General features: G+C 41.4%; 1 protein-coding gene across 2 annotated transcripts in view; it reads left to right on the forward strand.

Moving 5' to 3' along the window:
- The window catches only part of LARS2 (leucyl-tRNA synthetase 2, mitochondrial), a 161,765-nt gene that overhangs the window by 95,248 nt on the left and 42,405 nt on the right, over positions 1-24,112 (forward strand). For both annotated transcript variants that reach the window (XM_030936067.1, XM_010374389.2), the window contains 5 exons: positions 3,284-3,388; positions 6,292-6,407; positions 9,117-9,400; positions 13,462-13,560; positions 17,645-17,782. In XM_030936067.1, coding sequence (XP_030791927.1) covers positions 3,284-3,388; positions 6,292-6,407; positions 9,117-9,400; positions 13,462-13,560; positions 17,645-17,782 — 742 coding nt within the window. The remainder of the gene's footprint in view (positions 1-3,283; positions 3,389-6,291; positions 6,408-9,116; positions 9,401-13,461; positions 13,561-17,644; positions 17,783-24,112) is intronic.

Genomic DNA, 24,112 nt, shown 5'->3' on the forward strand with positions numbered 1-24,112 from the left:
AGTGTGAGGTTTTTTTGGTCAAAGGTTACAAACATTTTTCTATTTTTCTATTTTCTATTTCTATTTCTACACGGTTTCTGAAAGGGCTATATCAATTTATAGTGCCATATCCCGTGATGTATGCATTTCACAGTGACGTCACAAACATTAGTGTCACCTTGCTAAAACGTTTTGGTAACTTATCAGATATAAAATGATAATACTTCAAGATCACTCTTTTTAAAAACCAATTTGTTTTTTAAAGTCCAAGTAATATACATATGTTATATGAAAAGTTAAAGAGTACTAACAATAACAAGAACAGTAAAAGCAGCCTCCTTACCCAAACACTTTTATTTTAGGTATGTGTTACTTAGAATATAAGTTTGGTGGCTATGACAGAGGCTTAGATAAACAGCAGTTTATTCTACCCACATGAAACTCTTGAGCATGTGTGATAAGTCTACTTTGTGAGGTGGTTAGGGCAATGATCCTCTGTCTTGTCTTCCTGCTCTGCCCTTCTAGAGTTTTGTTCTTCTCTGTGTTTCAAAGTTGCTCTACACTTGATCTGCATTCCAGTGAAGTAAGAAGTGGGGAAGGGTGGGGAGAAGGGCGTGCTCCTTCCCTTTGAGGCCGTGATCTAACAGTTGCTTCTGCATATCCTACATGGCCACACCTAGCTGCAAGGGAGGCTGAACAGTGCTTCCATTAGCTAAACACAACAGCCGTGTGTCCAACTCAACATTGTATTGCTGAGTCAGAAGAGGAGGCAGGTACAGGGGTCAACTGGTAGTCTGTGCCACCCACTGTTATTCTGGCATTGACGTCCCTGTCTGTATGCCTGTCCATATGCCATATATGCTCATACTGCTGTCTTTTGATTCACCAGTTCTAGATGTTACCTATTGACTTTTATTCTACCACCCCTCACCTCCCAGTCTCCTGATAACATCATACAATTGCAAAATTTGAAAATACAACTTTCTTCTTTGAGAAAAGATAGTGTGGAGGCCGGGTGCGATGGCTCATGTCTGTAATCCCAGCACTTTGGGAGGCAGAGACAGGCAGATCATCTGAGGTCAGGAGTTCGAGACCAGCCTGGCCAACATGGTGAAACCCCATCTCTACTAAAAATACAAAAATTTGTCGGGTGTGGTAGCATGCGCCTGTAATCCCAGCTACTTGGGTGGCCGAGGCACCAGAATTGCTTGAACCTGGGAGGCAGAGGTTGCAGTGAGCTGAGATCACAACACTGTACTCTAGCCTGGGTGACAGAGTGGGACCCCGTCTCCAAAAAACAAAAGATAAGAAAAGATAGTGTAGAATCAGAAATACAGGTCTCTACTTTGAGAAGTGAGTCTGCACTCAGCTCCAGCAACAGGTGTCTCCCAGCTAATACATCTGTACCATGGGTGCTGGCTGGAGACCCGTGGTGGTTGCATTTCACTGTTACCCTACCATATCTCATTCTGTGCTTCCTGACACCCAAGGTGATGAAAGATAAGGGCTGATTTAGATGCCTATAGTCAATCATTACTCATTGAAATACAGACCCTGGCTAGGCACAGTGGTTCTCACCTGTGATTCCAGCAATTTGGGAGGCCAAAATGGTAGGATTGTGTGAGCCCAGTTGTTTGAGACCAGCCTGGGCAACATAGGGAGATCCTGGCTCTACAAAAAAAAAAAAATAGCTAGGTTTGGTGGTGTACACCTGTGGTTCTAGCTATTCAGGAAGGTGAGGTGGGAGGATCAGGGTGAGACTCTATTTCTAAATAAATAAATATCTTAAAAATAATTAAATATAGATCTAAATCTTAGGCTTATTTTAATTTCGGGGTTTGCAAAGTAGACAATTACATGAAGTCTTAAAACATGGCAAGTATTATAAATAGTAAGAATTCATAAGTTATAACTGTTAATTGCTTATATTGTAAATTAAGTCAAGTGAACTCACTAATTGTCTACCGTCTGTCATCTCTTCTTCCGTTGGGACTTTACTTAGGTCATTATGCTTCCAACTCTCCATAAATTCACATATATGCACGTATGGCTTATCTCCTTGTTATAGTAGTTGTAATACACTTCATTTAAGATGATAGAGTGTTAGCTGGGTGTAGTGGCTCCTGCCTGTAATCCCAGCGCTTTGGGAGTCTGAGGTGGGAGAATTACTTGAGACCAGGAATTTTAGACCAGCCTGGGCAACATAGCAAGACCCCATCTCTAAAAAAAAAAATTCTTATATATATATAAATGTAAAATAAGATGTTATTTTAAATAACATAATACAATGTTAGAACAATACCTGTAATACAATTATTGTGTTGTAACATAATACAATAATACAATGTTAGAGTAAATCCAAATTAAGTGTTTTATTAGGGCCACATAAATATTGTTCACAACTGAGCCAAATACATTTTCCTTTTTATATAACTTTTTATTTTTCCTAAAGTTCATAATGTCTTCATTTTTTTTTTCATTTACTTTGTATTCTTTGAATTTCTAGCTAAGTATTCCTGTACATGCCCCATATTTCTTTGAAACTCCTCTAGTGCAGTTTTCTGTACATTCCAACCTGCCAGGTAATCTATCAATTTCCTTATTTTCCCAGAGATGCTTCCCAGGGTACTCACTGTGTACTGCTCAGATATGACCTGGTCATTCTCCAGACCTCTGCTGCAACCTGGTCTCTTAGAACTTCCCTCCGTCTTTGTTCTTTGAGTGTCCTCATACTTTTTTCTTTGCTAGATCCCTTGTTTCCTGGATCCTATGTCTGTCCCTTCCTTGATTTGCCCCTTCATTTTGCTGGAACACATTCTCCAGTATCTCCTAAGAAAAAGGTAAGTGGGTAGGAACTCTTTTGTCTTAGGATATCTGGAAATCTCTGCTCTCCTTTCTGTTCATTTTCTACTCCCTCTCCACTTCCCTCTTCAAGTGTTATGATGGTTTGGAATTTCTGATGTCCTTGGTTTCACTATAGATAGACTTTGTGTTTCTCATCTTCTGTATATTTGAGGTATTTTTCAAAAGGAAAAGACGGTGATGGGAATGTCATTACTCTACCATCTGGAAAGCAAAAATGCTTTTTCAAATTTCATGAGCATGGAAGAACATTTTCTCATGTGCGTATTTAATCTTTCGATTATTCACTGGTGTGAATTATCTACAAAGGACAACTTCTTTAACAATTAGCACAAAGCACAGAAGTTCTAGTGCTTATTTTTCTCACTTGTTTCCTCCGAGATTCAGATGGTGTTGGTGTCTCAGTTGAATGGCATCCACAGTTATTTGCTCTCATTTTCAGATTGCCTCACGCCCGTGATGGCTGTGAACATGCTCACCCAGCAGGAGGTCCCTGTCGTTATTTTGGCCAGAGCTGACTTGGAAGGCTCTCTGGATTCAAAAATAGGTAAACAGCTATTAAAATGTAACCACAACAGTATATTTTGCAGATTTAGGATCAAAATACTCCCCTGTTGCTGTCATCTGGAAGAGCTGACTATTGATTCCATGGTCTGATTTGTTTCCTCATAAAAATGAATAGCCCTTCATTTAGTCATCCCTTGTTTCAGAACTACATTTTGAAAATAAACTAGGTATATTGCACTTTACTAGTTCCTACTGAGAATAATTAGAAATATCTGACCTACAAATCTTGCCAGTAGAGTTTGTTGTTAAGACTTGTACATATGATATGAGGAACAATGCAGCTCAGATGAAAATTCAGTTTCAAGACTCATAGAACCATCCCAGGTATACTACCAGCTTTAAAAAAAAAGAAAGAAAAGAAAACTCATAGAACCAACAGCAACTGCTGGGACGGGGGTTCAAATGAAGCACAAATGATCGATGTGGGCTGGGTTTTGGTGAAGGCTTTGTGGAGGAGGCGAACTCGAGCTATTCAAGAAAAGGATTGTGAAACAGCAGTAAAATTGAAGGCATATTTAGAACTGTAAATTGGATGTCCTTGGCAGCCTTGCTCATTCGTGAGCGTTCTAAACTATCGTCATGTAACAGGAAGTCTGAGAATGAACAAAGAGAAGGGAACCTAAAGACAGCTTTGTCCAAAATCTGCCTCCTTTAGGACAGACCTGTGCATTTTTCATTACCAGCATTACTACTGTAGGTTCCAGCCAGTCCCCAGAGTCCTGAAACCTTGCAGAGAAAGTTATTTCCACACTATTTCCTAGCACACAGAAATAGCATTTCTTCTTAAATTCACATTTTTTCCCCTCATAACACTCAGATCAGTTTTTGATGAAATTGTTTGAAGAAATGTCAAAGCAGAAAATTCGTGTTACTCTCTTCTAACCATTTAAACCTAGAAAGTGTGTTGTTTAAAGAAATAATTCCTTCTGTTACTTTTATGCATTTTATAATTAGTAAAATGTATTAATATAACCAGCTGGGATAAACATAAAGGCAGTTTTTATTGATGTGGCTTTTGGGGGAGTTTTTTGTTTGTTTGTTTGTTTGTTTGTTTGTTTGATATTTTGAATCAAATTACTGACACAATATTGAGAGTTTTGAAGGAAAAAAATCGGATTTTTTAGGTGCATATGGAAAACTGTCTCTCCTGTTGTCTTGATGTCCCATAGTTTCATAATTAACTTTTTCCAAATGTTTACTTTTTGCCCTCCAAGAAGAACAAGAGCAGAAATAAACAGGAGATAAAGTGGTGTTTTTGCCTCCCACCTGCACTGTTAGAAATAGTTCACGTTCAACTGAGCGCAACATGACTACCGCCATGGCCTGAGGCATTCTTTATACGGCCAAATACATTTTGTGGTTACAGTGTCTCCTTTTAAACATTACTCCTAGTTCTTCCAAATTCTATTTTAGAATATAGTAAATGACTATTTTCCCTTCTTGAATATGAACAGCTTTTGGTATTATTTATTGCTTGCCATTTGTCCTCATCCTTCAAGTCCACTCAACATTTATTCACTGCATTAGATGCATTTTGTCTATAATCTCAGCTAGAACACTACAGAACTTTTCATCATGTCACAGAGCTTTTCATCATATTTGGGAGCTTTAGAACATGTCTCCCAAACTTTCAACCACTGTTTTAGGGCATTGTTCCAATCTGATTTAAGCACCTTGTGCAATACCCTTAGCTTTGTATCTCTTAGTTTTCACACAATGTGTTGTATCCATGAGTATGTCGCCTGCTTTGACGGTTGACCCTATAACAGAGGTTCTCAACCAGGGGAGATTTTGCCACCAGGAGACATTTAGCAATTCTGGAGACATTTTTGTTTGTCACAACTCACGGAGTGCTAGTGGTACAGTTCAACATCCTGTAATGCACAAGACAACCCCCACAACGAAGTCCACAATGTCAGTAGTACCAAGGTTGAGAAATCCTGCCCTTACAGAACCAAAAGCTGGGAAGAAAAAAAAAAAACCCATTTTTATGAATATCCAAAACTAAAACAGCAGGCCTTGGCCCCTCTGGGTGAACAATTTATTAATGCCCAACTTCTCAAGGACATATGTGGGTTGAAGAATAAATGCCTACTTAGAATGTACTATTGCCTTTGGGAACAAAACATAGTTACTAGCTTTTGACTTCCTGACTGAGTGGATTTTCCTAGGATTGCTGGGAAATGCTGGAGGAGTCGGCCCTGCTTCTCGAGAGAAACCCACTGCCCTCTGCCACTGACGGAATTCAAGGAAGAGGCTTCCACAAATGCTTATGATTTTCAGTGGCAAAAAAAAAGCACTCAAAAATGTGTATATTAGGATTGTAACTATTTAAAAAAAATAGGCTGGACACAGTGGCTCACACCTGTAATCCCAGCACTTTGGGAGGGGCAAGGTGGGCGATCACTTGAGGTCAGGAGTTCGAGACCAGCCTGGTCAACGTGGCGAAACCCCTTTTCTACTAAAAATACAAAAATTAATCAGGCATGGTAGCACACGCCTGTAATTCCAGCTACTCTGGAGGCTGAGACATGAGAATCTCTTGAACCCGGGAGGCGGAAGTTGCAGTGAACCAAGATCGTTCCACTGCACTCTAACCTGGGCAACAGAGCAAGACTCTGTCTCAAAACAAAAACAAAAACTAAGCAGAGGAAAAAGACTTAAAGGAGGTAATACCAATATGGTAAACTAGTTGTATTTTGGCAGTGGGTTTCTCCAAGACCATGTTCCATTTTCCCAACTAATGTGATGTGGTTTTAAAACTTCTGTAACTAAAAGAGATAGTCTCCTTTAAGAAGCTAAAGCTGGGTGTCAGTACTGTCAGTTGTTTTGTGATTTGGGCACTTGTGAAGGAAATGTTTTGTTTTCTTCTCCTCTGAATAGGAATTCCCAGTACTAGCTCAGAGGACACCATCTTAGCCCAAACCCTGGGCCTGGCCTACTCTGAAGTCATTGAAACTTTGCCAGATGGCACAGAGAGACTGAGCAGCTCTGCTGAGGTTGGTGCCTAAGAACTTACTTCCAGAATAATCACCTTGATGCGATTTTGATAGACATTTTCCTTCAGGTGCAAATTACAACCTGTTCCTTCACTCGTCCCCATACCTAACAGCCTTGTAGCCTCATATCTCTATGAAAACAAAATAATATTCTTCAAGATCTGAAAGTTTGTCCATTGTAAATCAATTTCAGTCCTCGAACAGAATGGATCAAAGTAACTAATTTTATGTTGGGGATCTCTGCTTGAGAAAAATTATCTTTTCTAAGGAATCTCTGGTTCCTTGGGAGAGGTGATTAAAATTGTTTCTTCTTCCTAGAGGAGGTATCTGTTCTCTCCAGATTACTGACATTATTTCTGCCTAAAGTGTAATTCACTTATAGAAATGAACAGGGAAGTTCAGAGTCATGTTTATTTGGTCAGGGTTATCTCTTGCTAGCATGAAACAGCAGCACTTAAAGATGGTATATCTGGCAGGATTTGAGCCCAGCCTCTATGTTGAACTAACCTGGAAAGTAGGATGGAAGAGGTAGGGTGAGGGATGGGAGGAGGTAGTGGGAGCAGTGACACTCAAGTTTGAGCACACGTCAGAATCCCCTGGTGGCCTTGTTAAACCACAGCCTGGCCCCCACCCCCACCCCAGGGATTCTGATTTAGTAGTCCCAGGTGAGACCCCAAAATTTGTACTTCTAACAAGTTTCCAGATACTGCTGCTAATGCTGCTGGTCCAGGGAACACATTTTGAGAATCAAGGGCTTAGAACCTTGCCACTCAATGTCTGGTCCCTGGACCAGCAGCACTGGCATCACTTGTTAGAAATGTGGGATCTTAGATCCCATGCTAGTCTAATAAGATCCTTATATGATTTGTATGCACATTAAAAGTTTGAGAATACTGGCTTAGAGCACTCTTAAACTTAACTGCACACTGGAAATACCTGAAAGTTTTAAAATAATACTGATGCCTGGGTCTCACTCCAGATACTCTGATGGTTACTGGTGGTGAGGAGGGCATGGATCAGACATCAACAGTGTTCAGAGCTCCCTAGTTGATTCTGATGTGCGGCAGAGCCTGGGAACTATTGCCTTAACATAGCGATGCCACCCCTGGCCATGGCTCTGAATCACCTGGGAGGTGCCTACAGGTCCCACCTTGGCTGATCTTGATTCAGTGAGACCTGAAGTTCCAAGTTTTTCCGGTTTGCGACTATCTGGCTAGATTTGTATCTATAAAATAAGGGAATATGGGCAGGTTTTCTCCTTTGTAGGGAGTGCATGGTTTCTAACCCCATGTTTGTGACTTTACTTCATAAATTGCATCCCCAGACATAAGTCATGCTCTAAGATATGGACCCTTAAGCCTTTTTTTAGACGTTGTTTGAGCAGGTTCCCTGGTGGGTGGAGCAGAGCGAAGTCACAGTGTCTGTAAGGAGCCCCAGTTAACCCTCTCAAGAAAGGGGACACTCGTGGCCAAAATTAGGCTTCTGAAGTTCCCAGTGAAACATCCAGTCTTTAGTACAGTTCTCTGAGCATCAGTTATGCTTCCTGGCTTCTTTCACACAGCTTCAGATGGTCTATTGAAGCCTCTCCTGACTCTAGGCTGAATATCTAGAGTAAAAGAATTATTTCAATAAGTAGAAGGAGAATGGCTAGGGAAAGGCCGCTTTCGTCTATGAGCTTCTGGAATGGAAAGACAGTGATGTTAGGAGAAGACTGACTTTCAGGAGAGCTTTTTATGATTTGCATCGTGACTGTGATAGTGGGAGTGCAGAAAGACACTTCAGACCGTTCATGAAAAGGGCTACTTTTGATCAACATAGCTGTATTTTCTTATTCTTTATGCCTCTTGACTGTAAGCTCCTTGAGGACATGGGAAGATCATATTTATCTTTGTGCCCCCAGTGGCTAGCACAAGCCCAGCACATACAGATGCCCAGTGGGTCTTCACTGAACAAATTTGAGGGTGCCCACAATCCAGGTTGTTACCAAGCCACACTGGCTCAATTCATATAATTAGTTTGGCTCTCTGAAAAGCACCAAGTGAAAAGATAATTTCTCTTTTGTACTATTAGTGGTCTGTCCTGCTGTCTATAAAATGGGAGCATTTAAATATAAAAAGAGTGGTCTGGTTCTTCAAGCTGAAGCCTCAGAATGTTCCTCTGCTTGCCTGAATTCCTTCTGCTTTAGGATAATATTGAATTTTTATTTTCTGAATATTTTCCCCCCAACAGGGGAGTAGTCATTAAAAATCCTTATCATGCAGTTCTTTACTGGCAGCTAAAAGCTGATATTTGATGATCTCTGTAAGTGTCACAGGGCTCTGGTGATAAGGAAAGCCACAGAACCAGGGCCAACCGAGACACATTAGACACAGTAGACACAGTGCCTCGGGCCCACAATACTTTTAGAGGCCTCTGCAAAAGTTTTAATTTCTTTTAAAATCAGAAGAAAAAAATGAACTTTTAGGGTCAAAAGTTACATTTCTCTTTATATTGATGCAGTTGTAAAATATAGTTCTTAATATTATCTGAAGGAGCAAGGAGCCTACAAAGGCAGAAGCACCTGGGGCTCGTGAAAGTCATGAATACAGCTCTGCACAGAACTGGTCCCTTGGGAGAGCCACACATAAACATGGCAGGACTGGTGGCAGCATCGGGGTGGTGACTCGTGCTATGCAGAGAGGAGTGAGCTCTCTTTTCTCTCCCTGTTAGTTCACAGGTATGACCCGGCAGGATGCTTTTCTAGCCCTGACTCAGAAAGCCCGGGGGAAGAGAGTGGGTGGAGACGTGACAAGTGATAAACTGAAAGACTGGCTGATTTCGCGGCAACGGTACTGGGGCACACCAATCCCCATTGTCCACTGCCCAGCCTGTGGCCCCACACCTGTGCCCCTGGAGGACTTGCCCGTGACCTTGCCCAACATCGCGTCTTTCACTGGCAAGGGAGGCTCTCCACTGGCCATGGCTTCAGAGTGGGTGAACTGCTCCTGCCCGAGGTAAGAAGCCACATCCCTGCAGCAGTGACTGTGCCTATGGCCCCATACCTGCTAGGGCTTCAGACACCCTCCTCCCTCCTGGTGCTAACTCTGCTCCCTTTTTCCCTGACTTCCACGAGGCTGGAAAGAACACTGTGGGTCTTTGAGGCCCTTTAAGAGAAGGGTCTGGAATCTGTGACCCTGCCTCTGCAATGGGCATCCTCCATTCTCTGAGCTATTGGAAGCAGCAGTGTCAGTTCAGATCTATGCCAGAAACATCTGATCCAACTGATGGAAAAACTCTAAATTTTCCTTACAGCTTTGTAAAAAAACACTTTCCTCCATTTTGATATTCCAAAGAGCCACATGGAGAGGAGAGAAAAATGTTCTCTTCTTCACCTTGCAGTTTTCCAATATAGTGACTGTAACAACAGTGGAGATTTTATCACGAGTAGCAGAGTAGTAGCTAAGAGAGCAAGTGTGCTTGGGGGCTCCATTCTTTAATATGCTGAAGCACCATGGTTCCTTTCTCCTCATTTTGGAAGCGGGATTATGGTTTTCTATCTATTCACTGGCATGTCTCAAATGTGGTTTTTAATGATGCTGTCCATATCAGCTAATTAAACAAATAGCAGATACCAAGTTCCAGTATTTTCCTTCTTCTGCGGAGAAGCCATTTTTCTCTGCCTTATAGATCATGATGAGGATATTTTAAAATAATTTTGTATTCTGCCAGTATAGAGCTGAGGTATTAGGTTGGCAATTAGGAAACCACATAATGTAATTGGAAGTCCTGAGCTGGGAGTCAGATCAGTGATGGATTCAAGTCCTGGCTCTGCCTCCTAACTGTCTAGCCTTGGGAAAGTCATTTACCTTCTCTGAGCTTGAAATCCCTCATCAGAAACAAAAATAACCCCATCGAAGGGCTTTTCAGAAGACTAGAATTAACACATGTCATCCTGCACAGTGATACCTTCTAGGTCTTCAATAAATGGAAACTTTACAGCCATCTAGCCAGGTACTTGTGAGCCATCCTCCCAGGTCCTCACTGAGGCAGTTTTGAAATTCAAGATGGAACTTGGAGGGAGGTATGTAGGAAGGCCCAGACCATTTTAGGGTAGAAATGCTGGCTCCAGGAGGAAAAGGGCTTCCCTACCAGAGATGTTGGTGGCCTACATACAGCACAGCAGTTGTGGCCTTATTGATGAGGATAAGGTTTCCTGCCTTGGCTGCAGAATTACTGGAGGGCAGAACCTAGGCCTTGGTGTTGGGCAAGGCTCCCTGGATAATCTTAATGAGCATCCAAGGCTGAGAGCCACTGAGCCAGTGTGGCAGAGCGAGGCAGCTCAGTGGTACAGACTACAAGCACCAGAGCCCACCAGATGTGGATTTCTTACCCTTGAACTACAAGGCCTTGGAAAAGTTTCTTAACCTCTCTGAATCCTAGTTACTCAACTGAAAAATGGGGATATGAGTAGTATTGGTCTCATAATCCTCAGGGCTACTGGGGATTAAATGAGACAATCCCCAGTAGCCCTGAGGATTATGAGATTAAATGAGATAATTTCAAGTACTTTTGAAGTACTTGGCTCAGTTCCTACTACCCAGTATTATTATCATTACTATTGGAGCTAATCCTGATAACATTACCACCATTATCTATCACTTCTATCCCTCCTACTTGCCACGTAGCGTCTTCCTACTTTTTAATATCAGCAATAAAACATGTTAGTTGCCTTCAAGTCCAACAAGACCATTAAAAAGGAAATCAGCACGGCAAATGTTAGCCAGATGTTATTCCTTTTATAAATTGAGCTCTGCATTTTCTCCCTCACTTGGACCTCGCTTGCACAAGGTGAGGAAGAAAAAGTAATCTTTATTTTCTAATTGTTTCCCAAAATAGTGTCTGTGTTCTGGTTGATTGCTCTCCAAATAAAAAGACCTGGCTTTAATTTAGAGATGCACTGTTGAGATCAGCTTCTTAGAGCAGCCCTGGGTGATAGGAAGCTGGATTCCCTGAGGACTCTTTCCGAAAAGCTTCTACTCTTAGAGACCACCACTGTTCTCACTGGGAGGTCCCCTGATTAAAATGCAGGGGGTCCCAAAGCCCTGCCAGATCTAGGGCGCCCATGCTCTCTGCTCAGCCACTGCCTTTAACCAGCTGATGAGGGAGCTGGGGGAATATGTGGGGGACTGGCCATTTCCTTGGGTAATATTTGTAAAGCTGGTATGAACTACTTCACAAATGGAAGATAGAAATGCAACCCTTCTTTTATTCTTAAATTAAAAATATGCGCTCAAGCCCATACATGCTAAATTTGCAGAAGATGTATCAGTTCCTCTTGGGACTCCTCATCCCTTCTCCCCAAATTCTGCAATAACCCCCAAAGACTTACACTGCCCAAAGCGTGATATTTGGAGGGGCGATGAGCCTCATATCCATGCCTTAGAAGGGAGAGCCTGCTATGGCTTCCTGCTGCCACAGAAGGCCCTGTTGATAGCTGGTCCTACCCATCAGACAGAAGGTGCTGATTCTCTGCTGATCCAGGCCTTGAGGAGTCTCCAAGGCAGCTAATCCCTGTCCTGTGCTAGGCTTGACTAAGGGCACCTTCTTTTGAGTTCCTAGGTAGTGTGGCTTTTGGCACCTGGTTCTTTCAGTCCCACAAGCCCACAACTCTAGGAATGTTCTTAAGAATGAGTGTAGCAGCTGGGCACGGTGGCTCATGCCTGTAATGCCTGTACTTTGGGAGGCCGAGGCAGGCGGATCACTTGAGGTCAGGAGTTTGAGACCAGCCTGGCCAACATGGTGAAACCCCGTCTCTACTAAAAATACAAACATTAGCCGGGCATGGTGGCATGCACCTGTAATCCCAGTTACTCGGAAGGCTGAGGCAGGAGAATTGCTTGAGCCCAGGAGGCAGAGGTTGCAGTGAGCTGAGATTGAGCCACTGTACTCTAGCCCAGGTGACAGAGCCAGACTCCCATCTCAAAAAAAAAAAAAAAAAAAAAAAGAATGAGTATAACACTTGGGCCCTTGTGAGACCTTGGTCCTTCTGGACATGTCTGTCCCTAGGACAGGGATTCCTTTTTCTTTTCAACCCTTCACATATCAAGGATCTCACTTTATTCTCTGTCTTGAGCACCAGGGCTTTCTTCACTCTTCCATAAGGAACCTATCTTTAGGCAGTGGTCTGGAGGTAGATAATGTAATTAGCTCTGGAGGGGGGTCCTGATTTCTATTATTTGCCAATTTTTGTGATGTACATACTCCCATCAGGGCCAGTTTCAAGCTACCAACTTGCCATCTTTTGTCACAGTGGTATAAAGAGATGCTGACAATTGATTCTCACAGGCTGGCATGAGCTGACTCCAGCAATCATTGCCTTTGTCTTCCTCGGGTCATCCTGGTAGATTTCTGCACCTGTCACCCCAGAACAGAAGTGGAAGAAAAATCCAAGTTGATTTTCCACACATCTCCCTATGTTTGGTTCTCATTTCTCTTCATGCATTGATTGGCTTCGCAAGCATCATAAAGACATTGGTGAAGGCAATCTTGACATGCCTGGAACAGAAGTTAATGCACAAAAGAGATACCTAATCCTGTCTTGTCCTTTTGGGTGGTGAGGCTTTCTACCCTGAATTGTCTTTTCATATGTGGCTTTATTCTTTTTTTTTTTTTTGAGATGGAATCTTGCTCTGTCGCCGGGCTGGAGTGCAGTGGCACGATCTTGGCTCACTGCAACTTCCGCCTCCCGGGTTCAAGAGATTCACCTACCTTAGCCTCCTGACTAGCTGGGACTACAGGCACACGCCACCACACCCAGCTAATTTTTCATATTTTTAGTAGAGATGGGATTTCACCATGTTGGCCAGTATGGTCTCGATCTCTTGACCTTGTGATCCGCCCCCCTCAGACTCCCAAAGTGCTGGGATTAAAAGCTTGAGCCACTGCGCCCAGCCTGTGGCTTTATTCTTATGACATTTTAAATTCATACTTATTGTTATAGCTCTCTCAAAAGCTAGTGGAAAACTGCATTAAAATTTAAAAAGAAACCAAATGATGAATTTCATTTCTTTCTTAGGTGCAAGGGAGCAGCCAAGAGAGAGACAGACACAATGGATACCTTTGTTGATTCTGCTTGGTACTACTTCAGATACACTGACCCTCACAATTCGCACAGGTAAAACGTCCTTGCTGACGTCCTTGAGCATGTGTCAGTATAGCTCCTCCCAGAAGCAAAGACCAAGATAGAATTAGACATGCAAGAGATTTCTTGGGGAAAATGCCTGTGCAGATTAAAGGGGAGAAGAGGAGGAGTGGGCAGAGAGTGCTCTTAGACCACGATGGCCTATGACAGGTGTGAAAGGAGAAGGGAAAGGAAGGAGGATCAGATGGAGGAGGCTCAGTTCACAGCGCAACTCTGAGAAAGCCTCGACCTGGCCAGTGGGAAGCTAGTCCATTAGAGTCTTCAGTCAGGCTAAAATGTCTCGGCTCCGGCCCCTCCCTCTACTCTCCTGAGAGCAGCCTGGGAGAGCAACATGGGCTGGCAGGAACACACCAGGGTGGGTCCACAGATGCAGCAACTGGAAGCTGTCAGTCAACTGTGCACCGCGGAACAGTCTCTCTTAAAGGGAGAGTGCTACATCATTAAGTTAGATTATTCATAGCCAAGTAAATCCCAAGTACAACACAAATACAAAACAGAAAAAGGAAGGAAATGCTACTGTAATACTCTCCTTGCAGTGAACTGCATTTGTATGATTGTAAAGATGTAATGTTATTTATTTAACTGAAAAGAATGATGTAACTCTACAGAGAAGGTAGCAGGTGGGGAGGGTGAGAGAGCTAAGAAGCCTCACCTCTTACCACAGAGTCAGTAGATCATTTCCTAAATTGATAAATCAATAAAGAATATAAACATGTTTTTTTTTTCAATAATTGCCAGGAGAAACAACCAAAAGAATTAAAAGTGGCTAAGAGGCCTGAGGCAAGGAAAGAATTGGGGCTGGAGACCACTGTTTTTCATTATAAATCTTTCAGTACCATTTGATTTTTCAGCTGTATTCGTGTGTGTTTCTTTGAACCCTGCCCCCGCCCCTGCCCACCCAAAAAAAAAGAAATTAAGGGAAAGAGAACAGTAGGTAGCCTTGTAAAGAGAGATAATGAGAGCTGAAAGAAACTCTTCCAGAGCCCGGGAAAAAAAACAGCATTGTGCTTAAAAGGGCCTTGCCTGATGGCTCTTGTCCATGGCAGAAACATTCTGGAACCCTGTTCCCTACATATAAAATATGCCCCCCATTCTTTGTAGTTCTAAAATAATATATTTCTAGTGAGACAGATACTCCTGCCCTCACCCTGCCAGAATTTCAACCTGCAGTGTTGTGATTCTGTAATTTGAGTTCGTATCAGATATGAAGGGGATCCTTGTCGACACGGTGGCTCACGCCTGTAATCCCAGCACTTTGGGAGGCCGAGGAGGTGGATCGCCTGAGGTCAGGAGTTGGAGACCAGTCTGACTGACATGGCAAAACCCTGTCTCTACCAAAAATACAAAAATTAGCTGGGCATAGTGGCGAGCCTGTAATCCCAGCTACTCAGAAGGCTGAGACAGAAGAATCACTTGAACCAGGGAGGCAGAGGTTGCAGTGAGCCAAGATCGCGCCACTGCACTCCAGCCTGGGCGACAGAGTGAGACTTCCTCTCAAAAAAAATAAAAAAGAAAAGAAAAAAGAAATGAGGGGGATACTGAGTGAAAGATACCCTGCAAAGGCAGGAAGGGTGCAAGGTGACGATTGTGGCTGGGAACCACCAGCATGGCCTTCTCTGGCCCATAGAGGGGCTCGCCTTCAGGGCCTTTCCTCTATAAGGGGCCATTGGTGCATTTCATGTAGCAATAACTGGCTTAGAATGCAAGTGGGGTCAGGCTCTTTACTTTCTCTGAGTGCTTCAAAGGAAAGCCTTCACACAGATGAGAGAGACTCCAAGGAACTGTGGCAGGAGAGACATCCTGAGACTGTCACAGCCTGTGAACAGCAGTGAGCACTTCATTTCCCTCATGGCACACTGTGGTTAGCTTCAGCCTGGGTGCGAGTTCTTCCTGGGGTGGTTTCCTGAGTGGATCATAAATCCAAGCTGTAGCTACTTTCAACATTTCACTCCTTAATATATCCCAAACTTGTTTTCCGGCCAAATACCATCCTTCACTTCCCTTTCTTTTCTGTCGCCTGGATTGGCAGTTGAATTTCTTTAGGGAACTATTTTTCACAAAGCAAAAAAGTGATTTTTAAAAATTTTATCAGAATTCTGGTACAGTGACTGGAGAACACCAAACTATATTAAAATGCAAATATGTGGTGGTAGCCGGACTCTTCTAGCCTCAGAGCTGAAGCCAGCCAAGTCCATCCTGGGGAAAAAGGTGGCTTGAGGTGTCAGGGAACCAATTCACAAATATTCGAAGCCCTGCAAAGGCAAAGGTTTGCTTGATTGGCTGACCTCAAGGGACAGCATTACCTTGGCAGCACAGAGGTCTGTTGCCAGCCAGTGCTGCCCCTCCCTCTGAGGGTCCTAGCCAGAAAATGGAAATGGCATTTCCTTTCCTCTACAGTGTCCATTAGGACCCGAGAGTATGAGAAAGCGTTTCTATTAGTATCTGTTGGCCAAAAAGTATCTGTTAAGTACTGTTAAGTGAGAGAGAGTTATTGGGCTATTTTATGATAATTCACCCTAAATATGCTGCATTGCATTCATTAAGCAATATACAGGCTCTTGCTGACTATATTTTCAGGTTGCTTTAAAAAACAAAATCAATTTTCTGTTTTAAAATAAATATTTACAGCTGGGGCACAGTAGCTTACGCCTGTAATCCCATAATTTTGGGAGGCCAAGGCAGGAAGATCAGTTGAGACCAGGAGTTCGAGACCAGCCTGGACTGAACATAGCAAGACCTTGTCTCCACAAAAAATGTTTTAAAAAAATTAACAGATGGCCAGGTGCAGTGGCTCACGCCTGCAGTCCCAGCACTTTGGGAGGTCGAGGTGGGCAGATCACCTGTGGTCAGGAGTTCGAGACCAGCCTGGCCAACATGGCAGAACCCCATCTCTACTAAAAATGTAAAAATTAGCCGGGTGTGGTGGCAGGCACCTGTAATCTTAGCTACTCAGGAGACTGAGGCACAAGAATAGCTTGAACCCTGGAGGCGGAGGTTGCAGTGAGCCGAGATCACACCCCTGCACCCCAGCCTGGGTAACAGCAGGACTCCATCTCAAAAAGAAAAAAAAAAAAGAAAAGAAAAGAAAAGAAAAAATTAGCTGGGCATAGTGGTGTGTGTCTGTAGTCCTAGATACTTGGGAGGTCGAAGCTGGAGGATCACTTGAGCCCAGGAGTTGGAAGATGCAGTGAACTATAATTGTGCCACTGCATCCAGCCTGGGTGACCGAGCAAGACGCTGTCTTTAATAAAGGAAAAAAAATGTTTAAATGTGAAAATAAATTAATAAATAAAATAGGCATTTAGTATCTACATGTTAATCTTCATTGTAAATACCACATTGCCCTCTATTGGTAGGAACTCCGAAGTCTCAATTTTGTAATCATAATAATAAAAATTAAAGTGAATCTAGATATTCAAGGCGCATTGTAGCAAGTTGCCTTTTTTTGCTAGTATGTTTTCCTCTTGTCCTCATTTTATATGCAAATTGCTTTTGTTGAAATATGTCAGTAATATCTTCTGTAACCATTTTTAAAATTTCATAAATCAACACATCTGACTTTTTTCTTTTTTAATATATAAGCTTTTCTCATATATATACATTGTTTGTTTGTTTGTTTGTTTGTTTTGTTTTTGAGACAGAGTCTCGCTCTGCTGTCCAGGCTGGAGTGCAATGGCACAATCTTGGTTCACTGCAACCTCCGCCTCCCGGGTTCAAGCTATTCTCTTGCCTCAGCCTCCTAAGTAGTTGGGATTACAGGTGGCCACCACCACACCTGGCTAATTTTTGTATTTTTAGTAGAGACGGGGTTTTGCCATGTTGGGCAGGCTGGTCTCAAACTCCTGACAGCTGATCCGCCTGCCTTGGCCTCCCAAAGTGCTGGGATGACAGGCGTGAGCCACCAGGCCCGGCCTTCTCTTATATTTTAAAAAGAAAATCATTGTTATTCCCTGATAAAGTTCATTTCAGGGCATATGCATGTTACAGTAGGTCTGTTTAATTTACACAATTGTGGCAAAGCAGGTTTTTTTAAAATGTCCCTATCTCTTTTTTACAGCCCTTTTAACACAGCAGTGGCCGATTACTGGATGCCTGTGGATTTGTACATTGGAGGGAAAGAACATGCTGTCATGCACTTGTTCTATGCAAGATTCTTTAGTCATTTTTGCCATGATCAGAAAATGGTTAAACATAGGTAAGCATTCATACTGCTTTGCAAAAGAATTCAGTTGCATGAATAGCAACTTTAAGCAGGTGTGAGTTCTTCTGAAGCAAGGTAAATGCATGTAGTAGAAGAATACTAGTTTTCTAGTATGCTTTAGAGGTTGTTGTCAACCTTAACCATTTGAGGTCCATTTATATTGCTTAATCAGTTCTGGCAAGTGATGTTGCTAGTTTGCATAGAACCTAGCCTTCCGTGCTTCTCTGTTTAACTGAGTTAAGTAATTAAGAATTGTACCCGTGAGGCAGAGAGGAGTGGCCCGTAATGTTTTATAGCATCTCGTGTGAGGTCATGCTTATCACCCAGTCCTTCTGTGTCAGCTCTGTTCCTAAGCTTGGCTGAATCCCACCTTGATGCATCCCTCTGAAAAATGTATAGAGTGGATTTGAAATAGAGAATCACATTGTAAAAACATCAGTAAATTCTTTTCCTGTTGGCCTATTGTAACCCTTTCCTCATAATGGCCAGAAAAATGTGTGTGTACTTTTTCCCATGAAACGTATCATATATAAAAATTACATATTTAATGCATTTAAAGAATTGTACAATACATTAAATATGTAATTTTTATATATGAACATACATGCCCCACTCCTCAGTTTAACAGAGTGTTATAGGTACCTTAGAATCCCCAAGGTGCCCCCTCCTATTATGTATCTCTCTTCTATGCCCACCACCTCGCCCCTAGCTAATACCGATCCCGGATTTTTAATTCCTCGCTTGCTTTTCTTTCTAAATGTATCATTTCTGCATGTATTTTTAAACTATGTATTGTCTGGTTTTCCTGTGTTTGAACTTTACATAGGTAGAATTATATTTCAGGTATTCTGTCTTGCTTTCCTCACTCAACAGTTTTTTGAGATTCAGCGGTGCTGACGGATGAAGTTATATTTCTTCCTGTTTCACTGCTGCAAGATATTCCATTATTTGGAATGAAACTTCCAATATAGAACTCAGTTTATGTATCATACCACCATTGATGGTGGTCAGACTGTTTTGTGCAATTGTGAACAAAACTGCTATGAACCTTCTTGCACATGGTTCCTGACATACGCGTCACCATTTCTTTAAAATGCGTACCTAAGAATAGAATTGCTCGATTGTAGGATATGCACATGTTCAACTGTCTTGAGAAACACCAAACTATTTTCCATAGTGATTACCTAAGCCTATACTTCCACTAGTAGAAATGAGGGTTCCAATCTCTCTACATCATCATCAACATTTTGTACTATCCAGCTTTTAAATTTCACCAAACCAGTGGGTATATAATGGGTCACGTTGTGAGTTAAATTTGAATTTCAAGACATCAATTTTTTTTAATTTTTTAATTTTTAATTTTTGCAGGTACATAGTAGGTGTATACTTATGGGGTACATGAGATATTTTGGTACAGGCATGCAATTTATAGTAATCACATCATGGAAAATTGGGTATCCATCCCTTGAAGCATTTATCCTTTGTGTTACAAAATCCAGTTATACTCTTTTAGTTATTTTTATATGTTTAATTAAGTTATTGTTGACTAGTTGATTTCTTAATAAAGTTTATCATGTTTCATAGGTTTATGAATCTCTGTGATCAAATCCCTGTTTGTATCCTATGCTTTTATTTTTTCTAGATCGTTTCTCTTTTATTGATTTGTAAGGGGTTCTTTAAATATTCTTGATACTAATCCTTTTTCAGCTATATGTATTGCAGGTACTTTTTTTCTAGTTCTTGGCTTGTCTTGTTTTTATGGCATCTTTTGATGAAAAGAAACTCTTAATTTAATGTAGTAAAAATTAATAATCTTTCCTTTATGGCTATTGCTTTTGGTGTGTCAGTACCGTTAATGGAATAGTTCATCCTTTTCCCCATTGATCTGTAGTGCCCTCTCCATCATAAATCAAGTTGTCATATATTCCAGGGCCTATTGATAGGATCTTTATTCTGGGACTACAGGCGCCCACAAGCACGCCCAGCTCATTTTTGTATTTTTAGTAAAGATGGGGTTTCACAGTGTTGGTCAGGCTGGTCTTGAACTCCTAACCTCAAGTGATCCACCTGCCTCGGCCTCCCAAAGTGCTGGGATTATAGGCATGAGCCACTGTGCCCGGCCAGTTTCTTTATAGCTATCTTCCAGTTTCTAATTGTCTCTCTGTCTCCATCTGCTGATTAACCCATTCTTTGAGTTTTTTATTTTAATTATTCTTCATTTCTAGAAGTTCTAGGTTTTTAAATTTTCCTTTATTTTTATACTATTTTCTTGTTATCTTTTAAGTCTTTATTTTCTAAAATAGATTAAACATACTATTATGTTGTCTGATAATTCTTTAATGTCATTATGGGTCTGTTTAGTCATTTGTTGTTTCTGCTCTTCTCACTCATGATGCCTAGTTCTTTGGGGGATGGAGTGCAAGGGGTGTTTTAACTGACCTTATATTTCTCGAACTTTTTTTTTTTTTAATAGGAACTCTTTGGAACCTCGCTGCTAGAGGTGATTTTGTGTTAGCTTCTCCCTGTTGCCTGGAGATGCTACCAATCCAAGACCACTTTAAATTGAACTTTCTGCTTGAGGTTTTTAGAACCATATAGGTAATATGCATACAGCCCCAAACCCACATGAGGTTCAACTTCTGTCTACAGATTCTCAGGAGAAATACTTTTCTTTCCTCCTACACATTACTGTGGTCAAGATAGGCGTGTTTCCTTGTTTGTCTCTTCTAACCACAGGTTTATTTGTAGTTCATTGATGATTTCTAGTTCATTGATGATTCCTGTCTTGAGATCTTCTAGACTCCCAAAGTTGCTTAGGCTTTAGGTTTTGTGTCCCATCTTTTGTGTACCACGCCATGCACAAATATTTATGATCACAGGGGTTCTATAGATATGCCCAGGGTAGACGCTGGCTTCAGGAACTGTGTTTTCCTAAGTTGGGTTTGGTTTTGTTTTGCCAGCTCAATGTATTTTACATTCCAACTAACTTTTTCACTTGTTTTGCATCAGGACAATAATTCAGGCTCTCTTGTCTGCTGTATTACCAGAAGCATAATTGCTGGATTTTTTTTTTTCAGTTGTTGTTATGTTGTTTTTCTGTTTGTTTACTACAACATCCTTTAGAACATTTTTTAATTACAGAGAAGAAAGGGGAAATATCTGATTATTTCCCTATCCAGATAACCCATGTTGACAATTTAAAAAAAAGTAATACATGTCTAAACTATTTTGTAACTACACAGAAAGTGAACATTGTTGTCTCCCGCCCTGCACGCCACTCTTTAGCCCTTTCCTCAACTTTTAGGTTTCTTTTTATTTCTTCCAGGAAAATATTTTGCCTATCCCCACATGTGTTTTTATTGATCTACTCATTTTAAATGTTGCTTATATTACATACATATCCTTTGCTTCTTTGAGTTAATAATATAGCTTGGTGGTCTTTCCGTATCAGCACAAACAAATATCACATTCTTTTTAATGTAGGCACAGTATTCCCTCATTTGGACATACCATAATTTATGTAAGCGGTCACCTATTCTTCCAATTACTATTTTTTTTTTAAAGTCCAGTGACCCTCTTTATTGATATGCTTAGCAAATAATTGGGAGCATCTCTGTAGGCTCAAGTCCTCACACTGGGGAATTCTGGGTCAAAAAATATGTGTCTGTAAAATTTTGATAGATAGAAAAATATTACTTTTAAAACTTCTGTAATGCAGACAGAAACCCATTTTCATTAAAATGAAGCACTTTGAAAGCTCCTTCCCTTCACCTAACCCTCGGACCAGATGGCTGACTCTGCACATGCATGCATGGATTAAAAGAAGTCTACTGTACAGAAAACTAATTTAGGGTCTAAATTAAATGCTTAAAATAAATTTATTCTCATCAGTTCCAGAGACCTTCATGTATAAAAATAAACTGGTCTGCATCAGAAGGACACTAAAAACATTAACAGCATTACTCCTCATGTAAATAAATTTGTTAAAATGTTTGTACTTTAGGTTCTAGAATTTACCAATTCTGCCTTGCATTTCTTATGTCTGGAAACTAATTTACCTAACTAGATAAAGATTGTCATTGACAATGGGAATTGTGTCCTATTACTGTCATGGTCTCATGGATATTACACATTTTTAGTGAAATCTTTCTTCTTTCCCTTCCTCCCTCCCTCCCTCCCTCCCTTCCTTCCTTCCTTCCTTCCTTCCTTCCTTCCTTCCTTCCTTCCTTCCTTCCTTCCTTCCTTCCTTCCTTCCTTTCTTTCTCTTCCTTTCTCTCTTTCCTTTCTCTCCTTCTTTCCTTCTTTCCTTCTTTCCTTCCCTCTCTCCTTCCTTCCTTCCTTCCTTCCTTCCTTCCTTCCTTCCTTCCTTCCTTCCTTCCTTCCTTCCTTCCTTCCTTCCTTCCTTCCTTCCTTCCTTCCTTCCTTCCTTCCTTCTTTCTTCTTGAGTTTAGGTTGGGTGTGGTGGCTTACACCTGTAATCCCAGCACTTTGGGAGGCCAAGGTGGATGAATCGCTTGAGGTCAGGAGTTAGAGACCAGCCTGGCCAATATGGTGAAACCCCATTTCTACTAAAAACACAAAATTTATCTGAGCATGGTGGCATGTGCCTGTGGCCCCAGCTACTAGGGAGGCTGAGGCACAAGAATTGCTTGAACCTGGGAGGCAGAGGCTGCAGTGAGCCAAGATCATGCCACTGCACTCCAATTTGGGCAACAGAGCAAGACTCTGTCTAAAAATTAAAAAAAAAAAAAGAAAAGAAAAGAAATTAAGTTTAATCCCTTGAAACAGATAAAAGTTTATGTTCTTCAAAGGAAATGTTCTCCGGTGTGTGCAGTTGTGCACACCTATGTTCTTAGCTACTCCAGAAGCTGAGATTGAGGCTGAGATGGGAGGATCACTTGAGCCCAGAAGCTTAATTCCAGCCCGGGCAACATAGCAATACCCTGTTTCTAAAACAAAACAAAACACAAAGGAAATGTCCTCCATGGGCTAGGGAGCATTGATTAGAACTTAAGTTTAAAGACCAAATACAACTTGAGAAACATCTCAGGCCAGGCGTGGTGGTTCACGCTTGTAATCCCAGCACTTTGGAAGACCAAGGCGGAAGGATCACTTTCAGCCAGGAGTTTGAGACCAGCATAGGCAACATAGTAAGACTCCATCTGTAAAAAAAAAAAAAAAAAAAAAAAATGAGCCAGGTGTGGTGGTGCACACTTTTAGTCCCAGCTACTTGGGAATCTGAGGCAGCAGAATTACCTGAGTCCAGGAGTTCGAGGCTGCAGTGAGCCATGATTGCCACTGCATTCCAGCCCAAACAACAAATAAGACATTGTCTCCAAAAAAAAAAAGTTGGGGGGAATAACTCCTTCTTATGTAGGTCTGGAAACAAAGACCATATGTAAGTGATTTCTAGCCCCTTAACAGTAGAGCATATTTCTGCCAGTTTCTGAATGATTTTTTATAGAAGTACTCAATCAGTAAATTATTCAGTGGCCAAATATCCTAAGGTGTAGGACAGGGTCTGGCTATTTTTGTGATTTCTTTACAGTGGTTTAAGATTATATTCAAGCAGGAAAAAAGGTTTGCAGCATTGTGATATAATTTTAAAATGCAGTTTCAAGTATGACTTTGTTTTTACTCAAATGCATTGCCGATTTGCAGAGCCTCCAGGTAACACCTGGATTTTGCTTTACCATCAACAATAAGGAACCAACTAAATGGTGTAAATTGAAATAGACCTATGGAGTTTTGTTTTTTTGAATCTGTTTTAAATTCTGTTCAAGATTCCGTTCCATGCTTTCCTCCTCCAAAAGAGACTTATTTTAAGTACTGAAAAGGCTGACCTTTGCGGAAGGTACAGAAAGTCATCTTAACTGTTTCTCAGTGTTGCTGTCAGCATTACTCTTGCTAGAGCACATCAGGGCAGCAACAGCCTCTGAAAACTCTCCCGGTGCATTACCTCTTTCTTAAAGGTGTTTTGGTAAACCAGTCAACCACACATGAAATGAAAGTCACCCACTTTCTGTGATGAGTAATTTGGAATCAGAATTTTTGAGAGCCTCCCAACAACTTTATCAAGCTGGGCTGGGAGGAAAAATTAAGACCTGTCAACCACATATGTATTTCTGAAATCTGCATAAATTGGAATTTCCTAGCCTATTTCTGTATTCCTTTTGATTAACATTGTCATTTCAGGAGGCTATTTGAGATGATAGTACAGCTATTCCATTTTAGTTTAACATTTCTGAGACCCTCAGCCCTTGTCTCAAGTAGCAGCTCTGGAACAGGAATCCAAAGACCTCTGTCTGTGTTCAGTGATGCCCC

This window comes from Rhinopithecus roxellana, chromosome 1 (genome assembly GCF_007565055.1).
Source record: "Rhinopithecus roxellana isolate Shanxi Qingling chromosome 1, ASM756505v1, whole genome shotgun sequence".
Lineage (NCBI taxonomy): Eukaryota > Metazoa > Chordata > Mammalia > Primates > Cercopithecidae > Rhinopithecus > Rhinopithecus roxellana.